Source organism: Cynocephalus volans, chromosome 6 (genome assembly GCF_027409185.1).
Source record: "Cynocephalus volans isolate mCynVol1 chromosome 6, mCynVol1.pri, whole genome shotgun sequence".
In the NCBI taxonomy this organism is placed as follows: Eukaryota; Metazoa; Chordata; class Mammalia; order Dermoptera; family Cynocephalidae; genus Cynocephalus; species Cynocephalus volans.
Window position 1 is genome coordinate 52,024,629 of NC_084465.1, and position 15,761 is coordinate 52,040,389.

The 15,761-nt window shown below is 34.3% G+C and overlaps 1 protein-coding gene across 1 annotated transcript in view; it reads left to right on the forward strand.

Annotated features, from left to right (window-relative positions):
• Positions 1–15,336, forward strand: part of PTPN12 (protein tyrosine phosphatase non-receptor type 12) — a 106,013-nt gene extending 90,677 nt beyond the window's left edge. Inside the window, exons 13-18 of the mRNA XM_063100405.1 lie at positions 4,076–5,040; positions 8,819–8,896; positions 9,912–9,979; positions 11,004–11,034; positions 13,837–13,944; positions 14,491–15,336. Of these exons, the coding sequence (XP_062956475.1) occupies positions 4,076–5,040; positions 8,819–8,896; positions 9,912–9,979; positions 11,004–11,034; positions 13,837–13,944; positions 14,491–14,552 (1,312 nt within the window). The 3' untranslated portion in view covers positions 14,553–15,336. The remainder of the gene's footprint in view (positions 1–4,075; positions 5,041–8,818; positions 8,897–9,911; positions 9,980–11,003; positions 11,035–13,836; positions 13,945–14,490) is intronic.
• The last annotated feature ends 425 nt before the right edge of the window (positions 15,337–15,761 follow it).

Consider the following 15,761-nt stretch of genomic DNA (forward strand, 5'->3'; position numbering starts at 1 on the left):
GGGGGACACAATTCAGATTTCAGTGAGTTTTACAGGGACATAATTCAATCCACTACTCTGGGAAAAAAATATTTAAATCTTTTTATCATAAGCTTCAGATGGTTAAATAAATTAAATACAAAAAGTTAAATCATTAAAAACAAAATAAAATTTAATGTTTGACAAACTCGTAGAAGGGAATTAGAAGAGAGAAAGGAAATCACAAAGGATAACATTGATTCATTTGACTACATAAAACTTTTAAAGTTCTAATTAAATTATTCATTCCAGTTGGGCATCTTTTAAGATAGATTAGATTTTAGTAGGGTTATGCATGATTTTACTGTAGTTCTCTAATTTTCTATTCTTTCTGTGCTTTAGTCCTTTTCTTTCTAATTTTTGTGTTGTTCCCTTTCACCATTAGAAATACCTTTGATCTCAGATGTATTAAAACGTATTGATAGAGGTCAGAAAAGATTGCAGGTGGAGCATCTTTCTCAACTCCGAAGTGTAAGTAGGATAGGAGATACTACAATTTTAGGTAGTTAAAAAATAATCATTAGCATTAATTTAACATCTGTTATATAGGTTGTCTCATCTTCCTTTTTTAGATCACCATGTATTCTCTATTCATTCTGTGGGCAGTTGATGATATGTCAAAGTGATAAGCGTTGTAATGAACTCAGTGACTGAACAGTGATCTTGATCACATGGATGTTAATATAGCTGGTTCCAAAAGTGGTTGACCTGCCTAGGCTAGCAGAGTTCAGCTGAGAACACAAATCTCTTATCTTCCAGGCCAATGCTTTTTTTCATTATATGATATTACCTATAAGAAAGGATAAACTATCCCTATAAGAAAGGATAGTAGTGAAGGTCTTTTGTTTTTAAAGTGCTATGTTCTAATTTTTTAGTTGTCATTTCCTTCACCTCCATAATTTTTCCTCCCCATATTTAACCCATCCTAAATTACTATAAGGAAAGTAATTTTGAGTTTTCATAAAACATCAGTTTGAAACAAAGATTATCTAGACACTCATTTTAAGACTTGGCCAAACAAATGAAATGTAAATCTTCTTTATTATTAAGTCCAAACTTGTTAACGTGAAATTCTAGGCCTTTACAGCATGGTTTCAACTACCTTTCTAGCCTTATGTTTCACTATTCCTCTATACTTCTTAGGTATCCACTGCTGTGTTCATTTTTCTGTCCTTTTCTGGTACCGGTACAGTGCCTAACATATGATAGGTCTCAAATATTTTGTTTTATTTTTGAGAAGTGAAAAATGCCTTCCTTCAGAACAGGCGAAATTAAGAGCAATATTTATGCAAGTCATAGTTTATCTAGCTGGTCTTAGTACTATTTGGAGATTTTTTACATCAAAATATCTAGTGAAAATATGAATGTTGGATACTAGTGGAAAATCAGTATGTAACATTTTTTTTGTGATTGGGCTTATAATTTTTGTGCACATGATAGTGCTATAAAAGTGTCTTAAACCCTGTTTCAACCAACCTTAAATTAAGGAAGGATAAGAAAAAAAATCTGTTAGTGTAATTATCAATCAAATTTGAGTAACCAAGAATATATTTACTATGTACATATCAACATCATGCACAGGCTACTACTTCTAAAAGCATTTATAAGACCATTGGTTAAAAAAGCAGTTTGAATACTTTTAACTCTGTTCCCTCCTCAGACTTCCTAAAATGATAGTGAAGGAATATAAAATGTATAAACATAACAACAGAAAATTGGAGAGGAGATAATAGCAGATGAGATGTCAACAAAATTTGTAAAGTGGGAAAGTGCATTGAATCAACAGAGGGTCTTAACAGAAGAGAGAAAGCTAAAACTTGCTTTCCTATAGGTGATAAAAAGCTGATAAAAAGGCTTAGAAATTGGAAGTCATTCATAGGTTGGTATGTCGGATGGACTGAAAAGAAGAAGAGTGCTTGAATGTCTCTATAAAGAACATTTAGAATCCCACATTTCCTTCTACCAGATTGAGCAGACATGTGACTGTCTTTCTCATACCTGGGCATACAGTAGGAGGGATTTACTCTGGAGTGATTGACTGAGGGAGTTCCAGACACATCAGGCCCAGCTGATGGTGGGGTTGTGGTGCCTTACTTTCAAGAATCTGCATACTGAATGATGAGATTCCCCAGAATCCTGGTAGCCACTTCTGGTAAGAGATGTAAACTTCTTGAAAAACTAGCCAACCCAAAAGGAGAAGTCTATAGATATTGGTAGTTGTAGTTCACCAGTGATATTGCAAGGGTAGTACTGAATCACCATGTGGTCAAAGGAATGCTTTGTCACAAACCCCCTCCCCTTACATACATATACACATTTTCTAGTCATTTGGTGGGGTGGGGGGAGGGAGGTGTTAGCTGGCCAGTATAGAAATCCAAACCCATGACCTTGATGTTACAAGTCTGTGCTGTAACCAGCTGAGCTAACTGGCCAGCCCTCTAGTCATTTTAAATATTTCCTTCATAAAAGTGAACAGAACGATCAGACATTTAGCAAAAAGACACATGAAAGACAGCAAATGGGGACAATACAGAGCAGAAAAAAAGATAGGGGGAGAAAAAAGAAACAACTGCCCAATTTTCTCAGTCATTAGGAAATACTACAACCATGAAATAAGAATCAGATAGTAATAAATAAGAGACTCTTAGAAATTAAAAGTATAATAATATAAACTAAAAAAAAAAAAATTAAACAGAAGATTGGAAAACAGTCAAGGAAATCTCCCAAGAAAAATTAATAGATAAAGTGATAGGAAATAGGAGAAGAAAAAGATAAGAAAACTAGAGAATCAAACCAAGAGGTCTGTCACTGAATTAATAATAGGCTGAAAGGAGACTAGAGAAGAAATTAGTAAGGAAGTAAGAAAATCTTCTAGAATTAAAGGACATGAATTTTCACATAGAAAGTATGCTCTAAGTTCCCAATATAATGGATAAAAAAGGAATTGTAATACAATAGATTTTTTTAAAGTTATACCATGAGATTGTAGAACATCAGGAATAAAAAAGAAAAATCTAGAAGTTTTGAGAGAAAAAAAAAAAACTCCCAGTTAAAGGAATTGGAATAAGAATCGCAAAATTCTGGAGGAAACTTATTTCCAATCTAGAATTCTGTACTTTAAAAAAAAAATCAGTAACTTTGAAAATGTACTATACAAGCCCTAAAGATGTTTGCCTGCTATACTTAGTTCTTGAGAAGCAAGTAGAGGATATAAGCAACCAAAATAAGGGAGTGTACCTAGAAAGAGGAGATGGGACCTGGGAGACAGGAGAGTCTGAAACCTGAGAGAACATCAACCCTGTGGTGGTCTAGAGAGCCAGTGGTCCACACTGGAGCAGGAGGCCCAAGGTTTCTAAGAAGGATGTCTGTGCTATTGATAGTTACCTGGTGTGCTTGATCTAATTGAAAGGAGGTGTACAAGTCTGTGGGAGAGTTAGAAGAAGAGATGAGTTACTGATGATTCATACCAAACTAAGCCATTAGAATCCAAGACAATCATTAGAGAAAAACAAGAAGTTAAAGAAGAAAAGATATGAAATGATGGTGTCATAGGTGTCATAGGTGTGAGTATAGTCAAAAGATTGATTACTGGCCATCCCCCTCCCCCCCCCCCAAAACCAACAATGATTGAACCCACCAAAAATTACAATATAACAGTATCAGGAAGATGGAGAAGAGGACACTTCCATAGTTCGAAGTCAGTAGAGAATGTGTGAAACAAAAAGATCAATGGAAACATTTTGAAATGTAGAGGTAAATCTTAGAAGCAGCTGGGGGAAAAAAGTTGAAAGTGGATATCTTTGGCTAGCTGGATGGCTGTGGGAGGGGACTACTGTTTTCCATTAAAGGTCTTGTATTATATGACATTTTAAACAGTATATGTATATTACCTTGATAAACATTAAATTTTCTTTGTTTGACAAATTATAATTTTTTGTTTATAGCCACAGATTCTAATGGCTTTCAGTATAATAAACTTAGCTACGTAATTGTCATCTATCAACTTATTTTTAAGAGGATAGACATTTTAAAAATACTTTTAACGTTTGTTTTTCAGTTGCCTTGTAGAAGGAGATGCTAAAGAAGAAATACTACAGCCTCCAGAACCTCACCCAGTGCCACCCATCTTGACACCTTCTCCCCCTTCAGCATTTCCGACGGTCACTACTGTATGGCAGGACAATGACAGATACCATCCAAAACCAGTGTTGCACATGGTTTCATCAGAACAACATTCAACAGACCTCAATAGAAACTATAATAAATCAACAGAACTTCCAGGGAAAAATGAACCAGCTATTGAACAGACAGATAAAAAAATGGAGCGAAATTTAAGTTTTGAGATTAAGAAGGTCCCTCTCCAAGAAGGACCAAAAAGTTTTGATGGCAATACACTCTTGAATAGGGGACATGCAATTAAAATTAAATCTGCTTTACCTTGTATAATTGATAAAATCTCTAAGCCACAGGAGTTAAGTTCCGGGGATGTAAAAGTTGATGACATTTCTCAGAATTCGTGTGTGGACTGCAGTGCAACACAGTCAAACAAAGCTCCAGAAGAATCACAGAAGAATTCAGACACACCTCCAAGGCCAGACTGCTTGCCTCTTGATGAGAAAGGACAAGTAACATGGTCACTTCATGGACCTGAAAGTGCTGTATCTGTATGTGATTCATCTGAAGGCAAATCCTCAGATATCCACTGTCAAACTATGAAAACTGTGAGTTTAACATCAAGCTGTACAACACAAGTTGAAACCCATGATCTTGTGGATCATCATAATAGTTCACTTCTTTTCAGAGCACCTCTCAGTTTTACTAATCCTCTTCACTCTGATGACTCAGACTCAGATGAAAGGAACTCTGATGGTGCTGTGACCAAGAATAAAACTAATATTTCGACAGCAAGTGCCACAGTTTCTGCTGCCACCAGTACTGAAAGCATTTCTACTAGGAAAGTATTGCCAATGTCCATTGCTAGACTTGATATAACAGGAACAATACATTCAGGTGCTGAAAAAGGTAATAATATATCTAACACTTAAATATGTCTACAATGTGCCAGTCAATGTTTTAAGCACTTTAGTTGTATTAACTCATTATGTTTTATTTCACACTACACTCTAGAACCTACAACAAAATTGTTTTAGATACTAATGTTTTGAGCTTTTATTGTTTCCTTAATTTGATCACATTGCATTACTGGATTTTGTGTTTCCAAATATTTCGATTGTTATAACTGGAAATTTTCTTTCGAATTATAGCTTTTAGTGTTTTGTATAGGTCAAAAATTTATCTGACTAAATAATTAGAGATAATTTAGGGAAGATAGAATCACTTGAAGTAATACCGTTGAATGGCTTGGATGGCCATTTAATTTTACCTGTGTTTCTCATAAATATCTACTTAGTCATCTTTTTTCTGTTCCTTTAACTACAAAATACCCTCCTCCCCCCCTTTCACAAATGCTTGCAAATATAAGGCTGCTTTCAACTCTGAGTTAACCCAGGAGCAAACTACTCAGTAGAATATGGGCAGTTTAATTCATTTAGTGAGTGGGATATATAGAAATCTGTTCATCAAAGCTATTATTTAATTAATGACTCTCTTCTTTAAGCAGTTCTAGTATTTCAAGATAATACATACACTGAGTTCCTAAAATGTATTATTAGTTCTTGAAACTCCTCTTTAATCTGCTCAAAATAATCTTGGCCATCCTTTAAAACAGACCATAAAGTTGAGAACATACAGAAACATGAAAGCTATTTACTGATATGTTGATTATCAGTGGTAACTTACCTATCAGCAAACTTTGGTAGTGACACACACAGACTGGTATTTATAATGTGCAGGTAAAATAAGTATTATGAACTTGAAAGATGACATAATAATATGTCATAATACCACTTATACTGTGGTGTTAACTCACACATACTGGTTTTTTTTTTTTTTTTTTTTTTGTCTTGAGACTGTATCTAGTAGAGTAGATGAGAGTCTAAGCTAGTTTCTTAAATTACAGAATTCTGTTTTCTTGATTCTTCAGTTTTATTAGAAGAATGTTTGGAAGATAATGGTTAGCATAATAAATCTTACTTTACCACAATTTTAAATTGTTAATATCTCTTCTTTCTCATCTTCAGAGTTTGAAATATAACTGCCATGCTGTAGCTATACCATAAAATATGTAGAAGAATTTTTATTTTGGGCTTGTTTAGTATATTGGGCATATATCTTGACCTAGAAGTTTGTTTTTTACTTGTTTGTTTTTAACCATTACTGGAAATGAAATTTGGTGAGGGTTGGAAGAATGCATGATATGATATGCTCATAAAAAGTTACTGCCACATAACCAGTCTTCTGGTGGTAACAGAAGGGGTTCCTTTAAAGTAAGATATATTGTACAGAGATGGTTGAAAACATACGACTATATACCAGTTCATTTCTGTTCTTCCAATAGTATTTGTATTTCAACGCAAAGATAGCCATAAATAAGAGTTTCTGTTTTCTTTCACCCTACCCTAACTATGTTATTGGTTTGATAGTAACTGAAGAGTTTTCTCTGTAAATGTTCTTTGCTGCAACATAACTACAAGTAATCCTATTTTTAATGTGTTGTTAATTATTTATCTTGTAGATTATAGATTATTTATTATTTATCTTATGGATTATTTGTTATTATTTACTTTATAGATTCTTTACCTTGTAGAACCATTGGTAGAAGAATCAAGTGGTTTTTTTGTTTATCTTAGAACTTTAGTGAATTAACTGAAACATTTGTGTTGATACCTGAAATAACCTTTTGCATAACTTAATGCTTGATAAAAATTCCTGGCTGTGAATTCTGATTTCAATCTTGACTCAGGCCTCCTGAAAGAGTTCTTAAATGTGGCTACAGTAGGCACTGTACAGTGTGTGATTTGCATAAACCTGTAAAATACAGAGTTTCTGGTTGGATAACCTCTAAAAAAAAAGTCTGTCATATTGGAAAGGCGATCCAGAGATCCAGCGAGAAATATAAAGCTGAGAAGCAAGGGCCACAGTTAGAAAATAAAAAAAGAAATTCTGTAAGATACTTCATAGGTACTTAGTGTAAACAAGCAGAACGGTCCTTCCTGCTTTGTTCATTTAGTTTATGAAATGATACCACAATGCCAAGATTATTCGTCCCTTCCTTCCAACAGCCATCTCTTCACTGTGAGCTGTTAGTAACAAGAAGACAAGGAGAAATATGATGGCTCAGACTGCCTCTACTGCATAAGATAGATAGTTCTTTAGTGGCAAGAGAGAGTTCTGGTACTCTTGGTAGATATATCAAGTATTGGACTGGAACTCTTCTCTCAGCAGGATGTATTTTCTTGAGTCTCCAGTTAAACAAATGTAGGAGGGGCAAGAACAATCGGACCTGCCTCATGCTTGTTTGAAGATTGAAAAGGCTTTACTTAATTTTCAATCTCTTTTTAGTGTGTAGCCTATCAGATTACATGGTAAAATAGAGTATCATAGCAGGATTTTTCATTTTTTAAAAGAACAATGGGCAAAATAATATAGGATTCTTACACTTCCTTTTCTTTATCCCATCCTCCCTAACCTGAGAATCCACATGCACAATTGTATCCTCATAATTTCTTTTTCTACCTCCATTAGAAAAAGATCTACCTCTGGTGTCAAAGATCTAATATTCTCATTTACCCTAAGCCATTCTAAGGCTAACCAATGAGTCTTACTTAATGCATTATCTCTTCCAAGAGCTAATTTTGTTTTTACTGGCGAAAAACTTATATATGGCTTCAGTCAGTATTCTCAAAGTACAGTCATGTGCCACTGTCCACAAGATTTTAGGCAATAAATGAACATTTAAAATTTTTTTTTTTTTTTTTAAAGATGACCGGTAAGGGGATCTTAACCCTTGACTTGGTGTTGTCAGCACCACACTCAGCCAGTGAGCGAACCGGCCATCCGTATATGGGATCCGAACCCGGGGCCTTGGTGTTATCAGCACCGCACTCTACCGAGTGAGCCACGGGCCGGCCCGAACATTTAAAATTTTTTTTTTTTTTTTTTTTTTTTTTTTTTGTCGTTTTTTCGTGACCGGCACTCGTGCACCGGTCAGTCCTATATAGGATCCGAACCCGCGGCGGGAGCGTCGCCGCGCTCCCAGCGCAGCACTCTACCAAGTGCGCCACGGGCTCGGCCCCCGAACATTTAAAATTTTAATAACTATATTTTTATGTGTACTAGAAAAATAGCCAGCACTTCAAATGTTATTTCAGTTATTGCTGTTTAAAACATGACCGAAGTACATAGTTAAGTTTAAGATGAGTGAGGTTTAAAAGGTGAATAGAACAGATGGTACATAATAATTGGCAAAAATCATTAAAGGAGTTAGGTAGTTGAATCCAGTTTGGGAAATGCTAGCTTAAGTCAAATCCAAAGCTTTCCTTTTTGGACTCAAAGCATCATCAGTAAGCTCAGGAGAGCTTTCCTGCTGGATTATCGATTCAAGACTGCCTTCAGACTTGGAGGCCGTTCTGAGTAATGTCTGCAGAGTGTCAGGAAAGTTCTAGAAGGGTCATTTTCTCTGTGCAGTAGTGATAAAGTTCATTCTTTGCTCAATAAGCTTCATAACTCTTCTTGACAATGAGTTGAGTGGTAAAGGTTTCTTGTTTATTTTTTGCATTTTTAAAAACTGATTCTCTTAGATACCTGTGACAGATTTTTAGAATGTCATGAAAGCTCTGATTTTATTTAGATGACATGTTCATTTTTAATAATTTGTCTAAATTTTATGTATTTAATTTAGATGTTGATGTTAGTGAAGATTCACCTCCTCCCCTACCTGAAAGAACTCCTGAGTCTTTTGTATTAGCAAGTGAACATAGTGAGTTCCTCTTTTGCTTTTACATTTACTTCATAATCTAGTAATAAATTGGAAAACGTGGCTGATTTTAATCTAGTAGCTACTGAGCTGCATAATTAAATTCAAAAAGTTTTGAATTGATATTGACAAATGCCTTTAATTGCTTGTTTGAAAAATACTTAAAAATGGTACTTTTTAATTGCCAAGATTGCTAAAATGGCTGTACTTACATTAGATACTGCAATTCAGCTGAACACAATTAAAAATGTATTTGCAATTTGGTGTCTTTCTGTTTATTAAAAGTAGCACCTATTTATGAAGACATTAATTGCTTCACTAGGTGCCAGTTTAGGTAAGTAAATTTTTAAGTTGTAGATGGGCATTACTTGATTAGTTATGAGAGACACTTAAAACTACTAGAGTATTGGGCCGAGCCCGTGGCGCACTTGGGAGAGTGCGGAGCTGGGAGCGCGGCAACGCTCCCGCTGCGGGTTCGGATCCCATATGGGAATGGCCGGTGCACTCACTGGCTGAGTGCCCGTCACGAAAAAGACAAAAAAAAAAAAAAAAAAACTACTAGAGTATTAGTGAGAACTGGGAGAAAGTGATCATATTTCAAAGCATCGATAACATACTGTTATCCCCCTAAAAAAGAATACAGAAAGAGCTTGAATGTATTTAGCGTCATTTGCTCAGTAGAGGTGCTCTATAGTATAATATGAGTTACAATTTTACCAATATGTCACAAATTGTGGCTGATTTTAAGAAAGTTAAAAACTGTGAAGCAGTATAGTTCAGTTGTATAAGTCTGTCACATTATCTATAGATTACAATAAACTGTGATGACTGAATTCATTTAGTTAAATTTTAAGGAAGGAAACCTAAAGGGATTTTCTTAAGTTAAAAGAAACTACAAAATTTTTATGGATGTTATAGTTTCTAAAAATCTATAGGGTTTGTCTTTGTATTACTGTAATGCAAAAAATTTCAAGAATTAAAGATGTTAATTTTAATTACAAGATTTCATTTTTCTCAGATACACCTATAATACCTGAATGGAGTGAACTTCAAAGTCAGGAACGGTTTGAACAAAAGAAGGCTGAAGTGAGTCCTTTTGGGATTGGAATAGCTATAGCTTAATATTTTTACTCTTTTGTTTTGTTAAGTTATCTTGTAGTTGTTTGGTACAATATCTGTCATTGTAAGACCATTAAATATAGTTTATAATGTTTGATCAGCATTTCTTGTGCTAAGATTTCAGATAAAATGTGAGATCTGAAATTTTTAAAAAGGGCAACCTGATCTACACATGACCTTCACTTCCAAGTATTATTTTCTCATGCTGCTTTTAAAATTTATAAATTATGTCACGTTCCAAATCATTTTGGAGATATGAATGGAACAGGAGTTACTATTTTCAGGGTCATAGTGCTTTCCTAAATTTTATTCCCACTGTTAAAACCCTAGGCACATGGTCCCTCCCTTTGGTTTTTCTGGCCCCCTTTGGTTTCTTTCACATTCAGGAAATGTTTTGGTAGTTAAATATTTTGGCCGAGTTACTATTTAAAGGGTCACAGTATCTTCCTAAATTTTGTTCCCCCGTTGTAACACTAGGCACATGGTCCCTCCCTTTGGTTTTTTTGGCCACCTGAGGTTTCTTTCACGTTCAGGAGATGTTTTGGTAGTTAAATATTTTAGCCATGGGAAATATCATTTATATATCCCCTCATATTTTAATATCTCTGATATTGGGGCATGTCTTACCATTGATAAGATATTGTGATATAGTTTAATTGGTACATAAAATAATAACTCATAATGATGTTATATAATCAATCATATCATAATTTGATGAAATATGATAGATGGCTGGCAAAATGCAACTGTATGTTCCTTTATGCAGTAGCTCTTGCTTTTCCAGTTTTCATCCAAAAACTTTTACTCAGTATAAAACAGCATAACATTTAAAAAGGTTAAGCGTAATTGAAAACCATTGTTTTCTTTCCCTTTGACACTGAAAATCTTGATAGACCTTGATCTCTTGCTCATACTCATAACAGACCAAGCTTTCTATTATTTATACATGAAATGAATGTATTGTAATAGCTGTTGAATGTCTTCCTTATAGGGCTTGACAGCCTCCGGAAATGAAAAATGTGGTAAGTTATTAGATTTTTTTTCCTTTTTGCTATAGATTTTATAAATTAATTTCTATAAAGTGGCATGTTTCATGGTTTGTGCCATTTGACTATTTCTGTATGTGAAAATATCTAGGACAACTCTTCTAGAAGCTTAGTTTATATAATATACTTGTAATTCTTCCAAATTAATTACTACCACCAGATATTATTATTGATCTGGAAAATCATGAGAACATTTATTGTTAGTAGTTATAGGCTAAAGGGAAAGAACTTATTTTTAAAATATTTTCTTATAGTTTATTTTCTGTTGTTTATAATAACACTTAGACACTAGATCCTGACTTGCAGAAACACACCAAACTTACCTAGAGGATGGAATTGGGTCCATAAAAATCAAGTCTTTTAGAAATCTTCCTTTTAGGACTTTTACATTTATTTGTGAAGACCAATAAAGTTATGCAATTCAAATCAGCATTATAATGCCAAGTTAGAATATTTTTCTACCATGTTACTTTTACTGTCATACTAAAATAGGCCAAATTCTTATTAATTTTTATGTCATTGACTAAGTAAGCAGCTCATCAAACATTCTTGCCTGTACAGTTCACCTGTTGTCTCTGCCCCTGCCCTGCATTCCGCTTCAGCTGTTCTCTCCCATGATTACACCCTGGATGTTGGCCTAATGGGTTTCTTTCATCTTGTAAACTCTATTACTCTCTCTTTTCTTTCTTTCTTTTTTTTTTGGTGGCTGGCCAGTACTGGGATCTGAACCCTTGGCCTTGGCGTTGTCACACTACACTCTAACCAACTGAACTAACTGGCGAGCCCCTCTGTCTCTTTTCTGAGGCAACATATTATAATGAAAAGAGAAGAAGCTCGGGCCGAGCCCGTGGCGCACCTGGGAGAGTGCGGCGCTGGGAGCGCGGTGACGCTTCCCGCCACGGGTTCGGATCCTATATGGGAATGGCCGCTGCACTCACTGGCTGAGTGCCGGTCACGAAAAAGACAAAAAAAAAAAAAAAAAAAAAAAAAAAGAGAAGAAGCTTTAAAGCCAAGCCAACCTGGGTTGGAATCCCATTTTTGCCATTTTACTTCATTTGTGGCTTTAGGCAAGTTACCTAATCTTTCTGAGCCTCAGTTTTCTTATCTGTGAGATGGAGAAATAGTATCTACCTTAGAGGACTGTTGTGAAGATTTAATTAAATTAAGCGACATATAAAAGTATCAAACACTGTGCCTGGCACATGATAGGCACTCAAATTGTAATATTGCTATTATAATTATCTTTATCATATGAGGGGTCTTCTTCAAGAAGTTTGTGGAAAAATTCATATTATCTTTTAATTCTATTTTTCCATGAACTTTTTGAAGTACCCTCATTACTACTGCTGCTGGACTCCTGTATCTTTTATTTTCTTGAAGTCTGTTACCTCCCTTTCTGGTTTCTCTTTCCTCTCTATCCAACCTAAATATCATCCCCATCACTCTAGTCACACTTATAATTATCCTCAACTTTCTTGCTCCTAACTCCCATACCATTTTATTATCTCTCTTGGGATTACTGGATGCTGGGGGACATCACTCAGTTTTACAGATTGAACCTACAATCTGGGTCTTCACCCACAGTTGGGTCCTCAGCATTGCTTCTTATATGCTGTAGCTGGCACGCTTTCTGTTTCCCTTGAATTTTGGAAACTTTTACTTTTCTTCTAAATTATCAATCCCACTAACTCTTAGATGACCTTTTATTTCACTAATAAAATTGAGACCTTATGACTAGATCATCATTTCCTCCTGGAGGATGGCCCTGAATACCTCACCACCACTGGTTTCACCTTTCCTCTCTGTCCCCGTTGCACTCTGCGCATAATTTTATTATAAAACTTATACTACTTATACTACTACTATACTATTATAAAACTTACACTATTACTATAATAATTAATGTACTTGTCGTCTCTCCTAGACCAGGAGTTAGCAATCTGCAGCCCGTAGGCCTAATCCTGCCTTTGGCTTGTTTTTTGTTATGCCCTTGAGCTGAACAAATGGTTTTTACATTTTTAAAGTGTTGTTTAAAAAGGAAAACAAAGAAACTAACAAAACCCAAAGAATATGTGACAGAAATTGTACGTCGCTTGCAAGGCCTAAAATACTTTTTCTCTAATCATATTGTTCTCCAGCCTTATTTCTATAAGAAATAAGAAATAAGGCTGACCCCTCTCTAGGCTTTAAGCATCTTGATATGATAATGATAAAGACTGTGAAAGAATGAATGAATCATAACACAGTAATGAATGAATCATAACAAGATGGTGATTATTAATTTCTTTTGTTACTAATCTTACACACTTGTAATTAAATGAATAAACTAATTACAAGTTAAATAGCATAAAACTTTAAAAGAATTACTACTTTTGAGGGCAGATAGTCTGTTAGTTAACTATGAACTGGTTTGCTGTTTATTTCCACATAAAGGCATTTCAGTTGCAATTACTGCCATAGAACTTAAGCACATATAACTACTTCAGGAAATGTATGCCAATATCCAAATTATGAAATACTTGTAAAGTAAAAGCATAACAAGAATCTTCACATTGCAGAAGTACTCAGTGAGGATTTCTAAGTGCCCTCAAGAACACTTAACATGATTTCCTGTGCTTCTACCCTTTTGATGATATTTATGTGGACCTCCAAAGTTATGATGCCCAAGAGAGAAAACTTGTTCTTTTAACTCATTGTACACATTAAAAGAATTAAAGCATTCTGTGTATGATGCTACAAAGGATGGTGATTAACAGGGGTTTTGTTTTTGCATTTTAGATCATTTAGCAGGAGGTATTCACACAGAGACTTGTACAGAATGTCCACCTACTTTCAGTGACAAGAAAGATCAAATATCAGAAAGTCCAACAGAAGCCACAGATATTGGTAACTTGTTTAATAAATAATTTTAAAGCATGAAGTAGTTAATGCCATCAAGAATGAGAAAAAGTCATTTGCCAGCATTCTAGGATTTCCTTAAAGCAAAATTTACCGAACTTTGTAGTATGATTTATTCAGGTGTTGAAATGACACTTGCCAAGAATAAACATGTATAATCAAAGTTGCTGGGAATTAGTCATGAAATAAATGAAATAATTTATTCTATTCCATACTGAGATTGAAAACTAGAACATGAAAAACTGTAGTATATAAACAAATCTTTTGTGATAGAAAGACTAAAATATCTTAGATGTTTTTCTTACATTGTGATAGAATTGGTTTTATTTTTAGCATAATACTTAAGAAATTATTTTTCGTTACCCAAAATAAATTTACAGTTGTTTTATATTTACAAAGTTTTGTTTAGTTAAATTCTAAACACCCTTATAGAAATGTATTTGCTCTAGAAAATGAAGGTGTCTATGGACATGGTTTTAGTAGTACAAAAATATTTCCGAACACTGACCAATTATTGTGGTGTTTTAACTATAGGTTTTGGTAATCGCTGTGGAAAACCCAAAGGACCAAGAGATCCACCTTCAGAATGGACATGATTCAGGGAGCTAAAATAGACTTTAAATTATACTGGAAAATTCAAGTGCCACTGAAAGCCAGGTTTATAGTATTCCATCTTTAAAATGTGGGACTAACAGCAGTGTAGATTGTTACCTTATTATTTTTTGCTGGGACCATCTACCTGCCTTTTACTACACTTAGGAAAAAGTATTACATATGGTTTATTTTGTAACTTCAAGTATTATTGCCTTAATGTCTCTTAACCCTGTTACACGCTGCTTGTAGACATGTTGATATAGTAATAGTTTTATGATAAATTGAGTTTAAGGACTACACTTTTGCCGTTTTATCATGTGTGCATTATTTTGTATATGTACAGGGCAAGTAGGTATATAATTTGATAAAGTGGCAGTCATAAAATATAATTAACAGAAGATGTAAGAAGTTTCTGCATGGTCTAAATCTTTGTGTACCTTATTTGTAAATTATTTGCCCTGAAGTTTTAGAAAATAGTTTCTGAATTTTAAAATTGCTGGATTCATGCAGCCAGCATTGCAGGTTATCAGAGATCAAAGATTGTAATAATACATTTTGTAAATTGTAAGCAAAAAGTTATTTTTATATTATATACTGTCTAATTGTTTATGCTAATTGTTCTTGTTTTCATCTAGTCATGGAGATTCAGTAAGTGCCTTGGAACAATATTGAATTCTCTTAGGTTGTGTGTGTTACTTTAATATTTGAACTCGACTGGGATTAGAAGACTATCAAAATTATGTATGTTTCAGGATATTTGACCTGCCATTAAAAAAACAAAAACAATTTTACAGTGCCTACTTGTCTTGATTTTTCATTTCTCATTCCTAGGAAATTAGACTTACTATCAGTCCTCTTGCTGGCTCAGTTTTATCTTTAAGTCATGAGTATGAATATTTATAAATCTATTTTTTGTTGGGAGGGAGTTTCTTAGAATACATTCACTGAAGTATAATATATATTCAGAAGGGTACAAAAATCATATTCATTATCATTAAATATATACACCCTTGTGAGTGTGACCACCACTAGGTCAAGCAATAGAAAAGTATTAACCACTGAGAAACCTCCCCCTTGGGCTGCTGAAATTTGTTCATTTTCATATGTGTAGCAGTTATTTGCTCATTTTTTATTGATAAGAGTTTTGCATTGTGTGAATATACCACAATTTGTTTGTTCTGCTATTAGTAGACATTTGGTATTTGGAAATG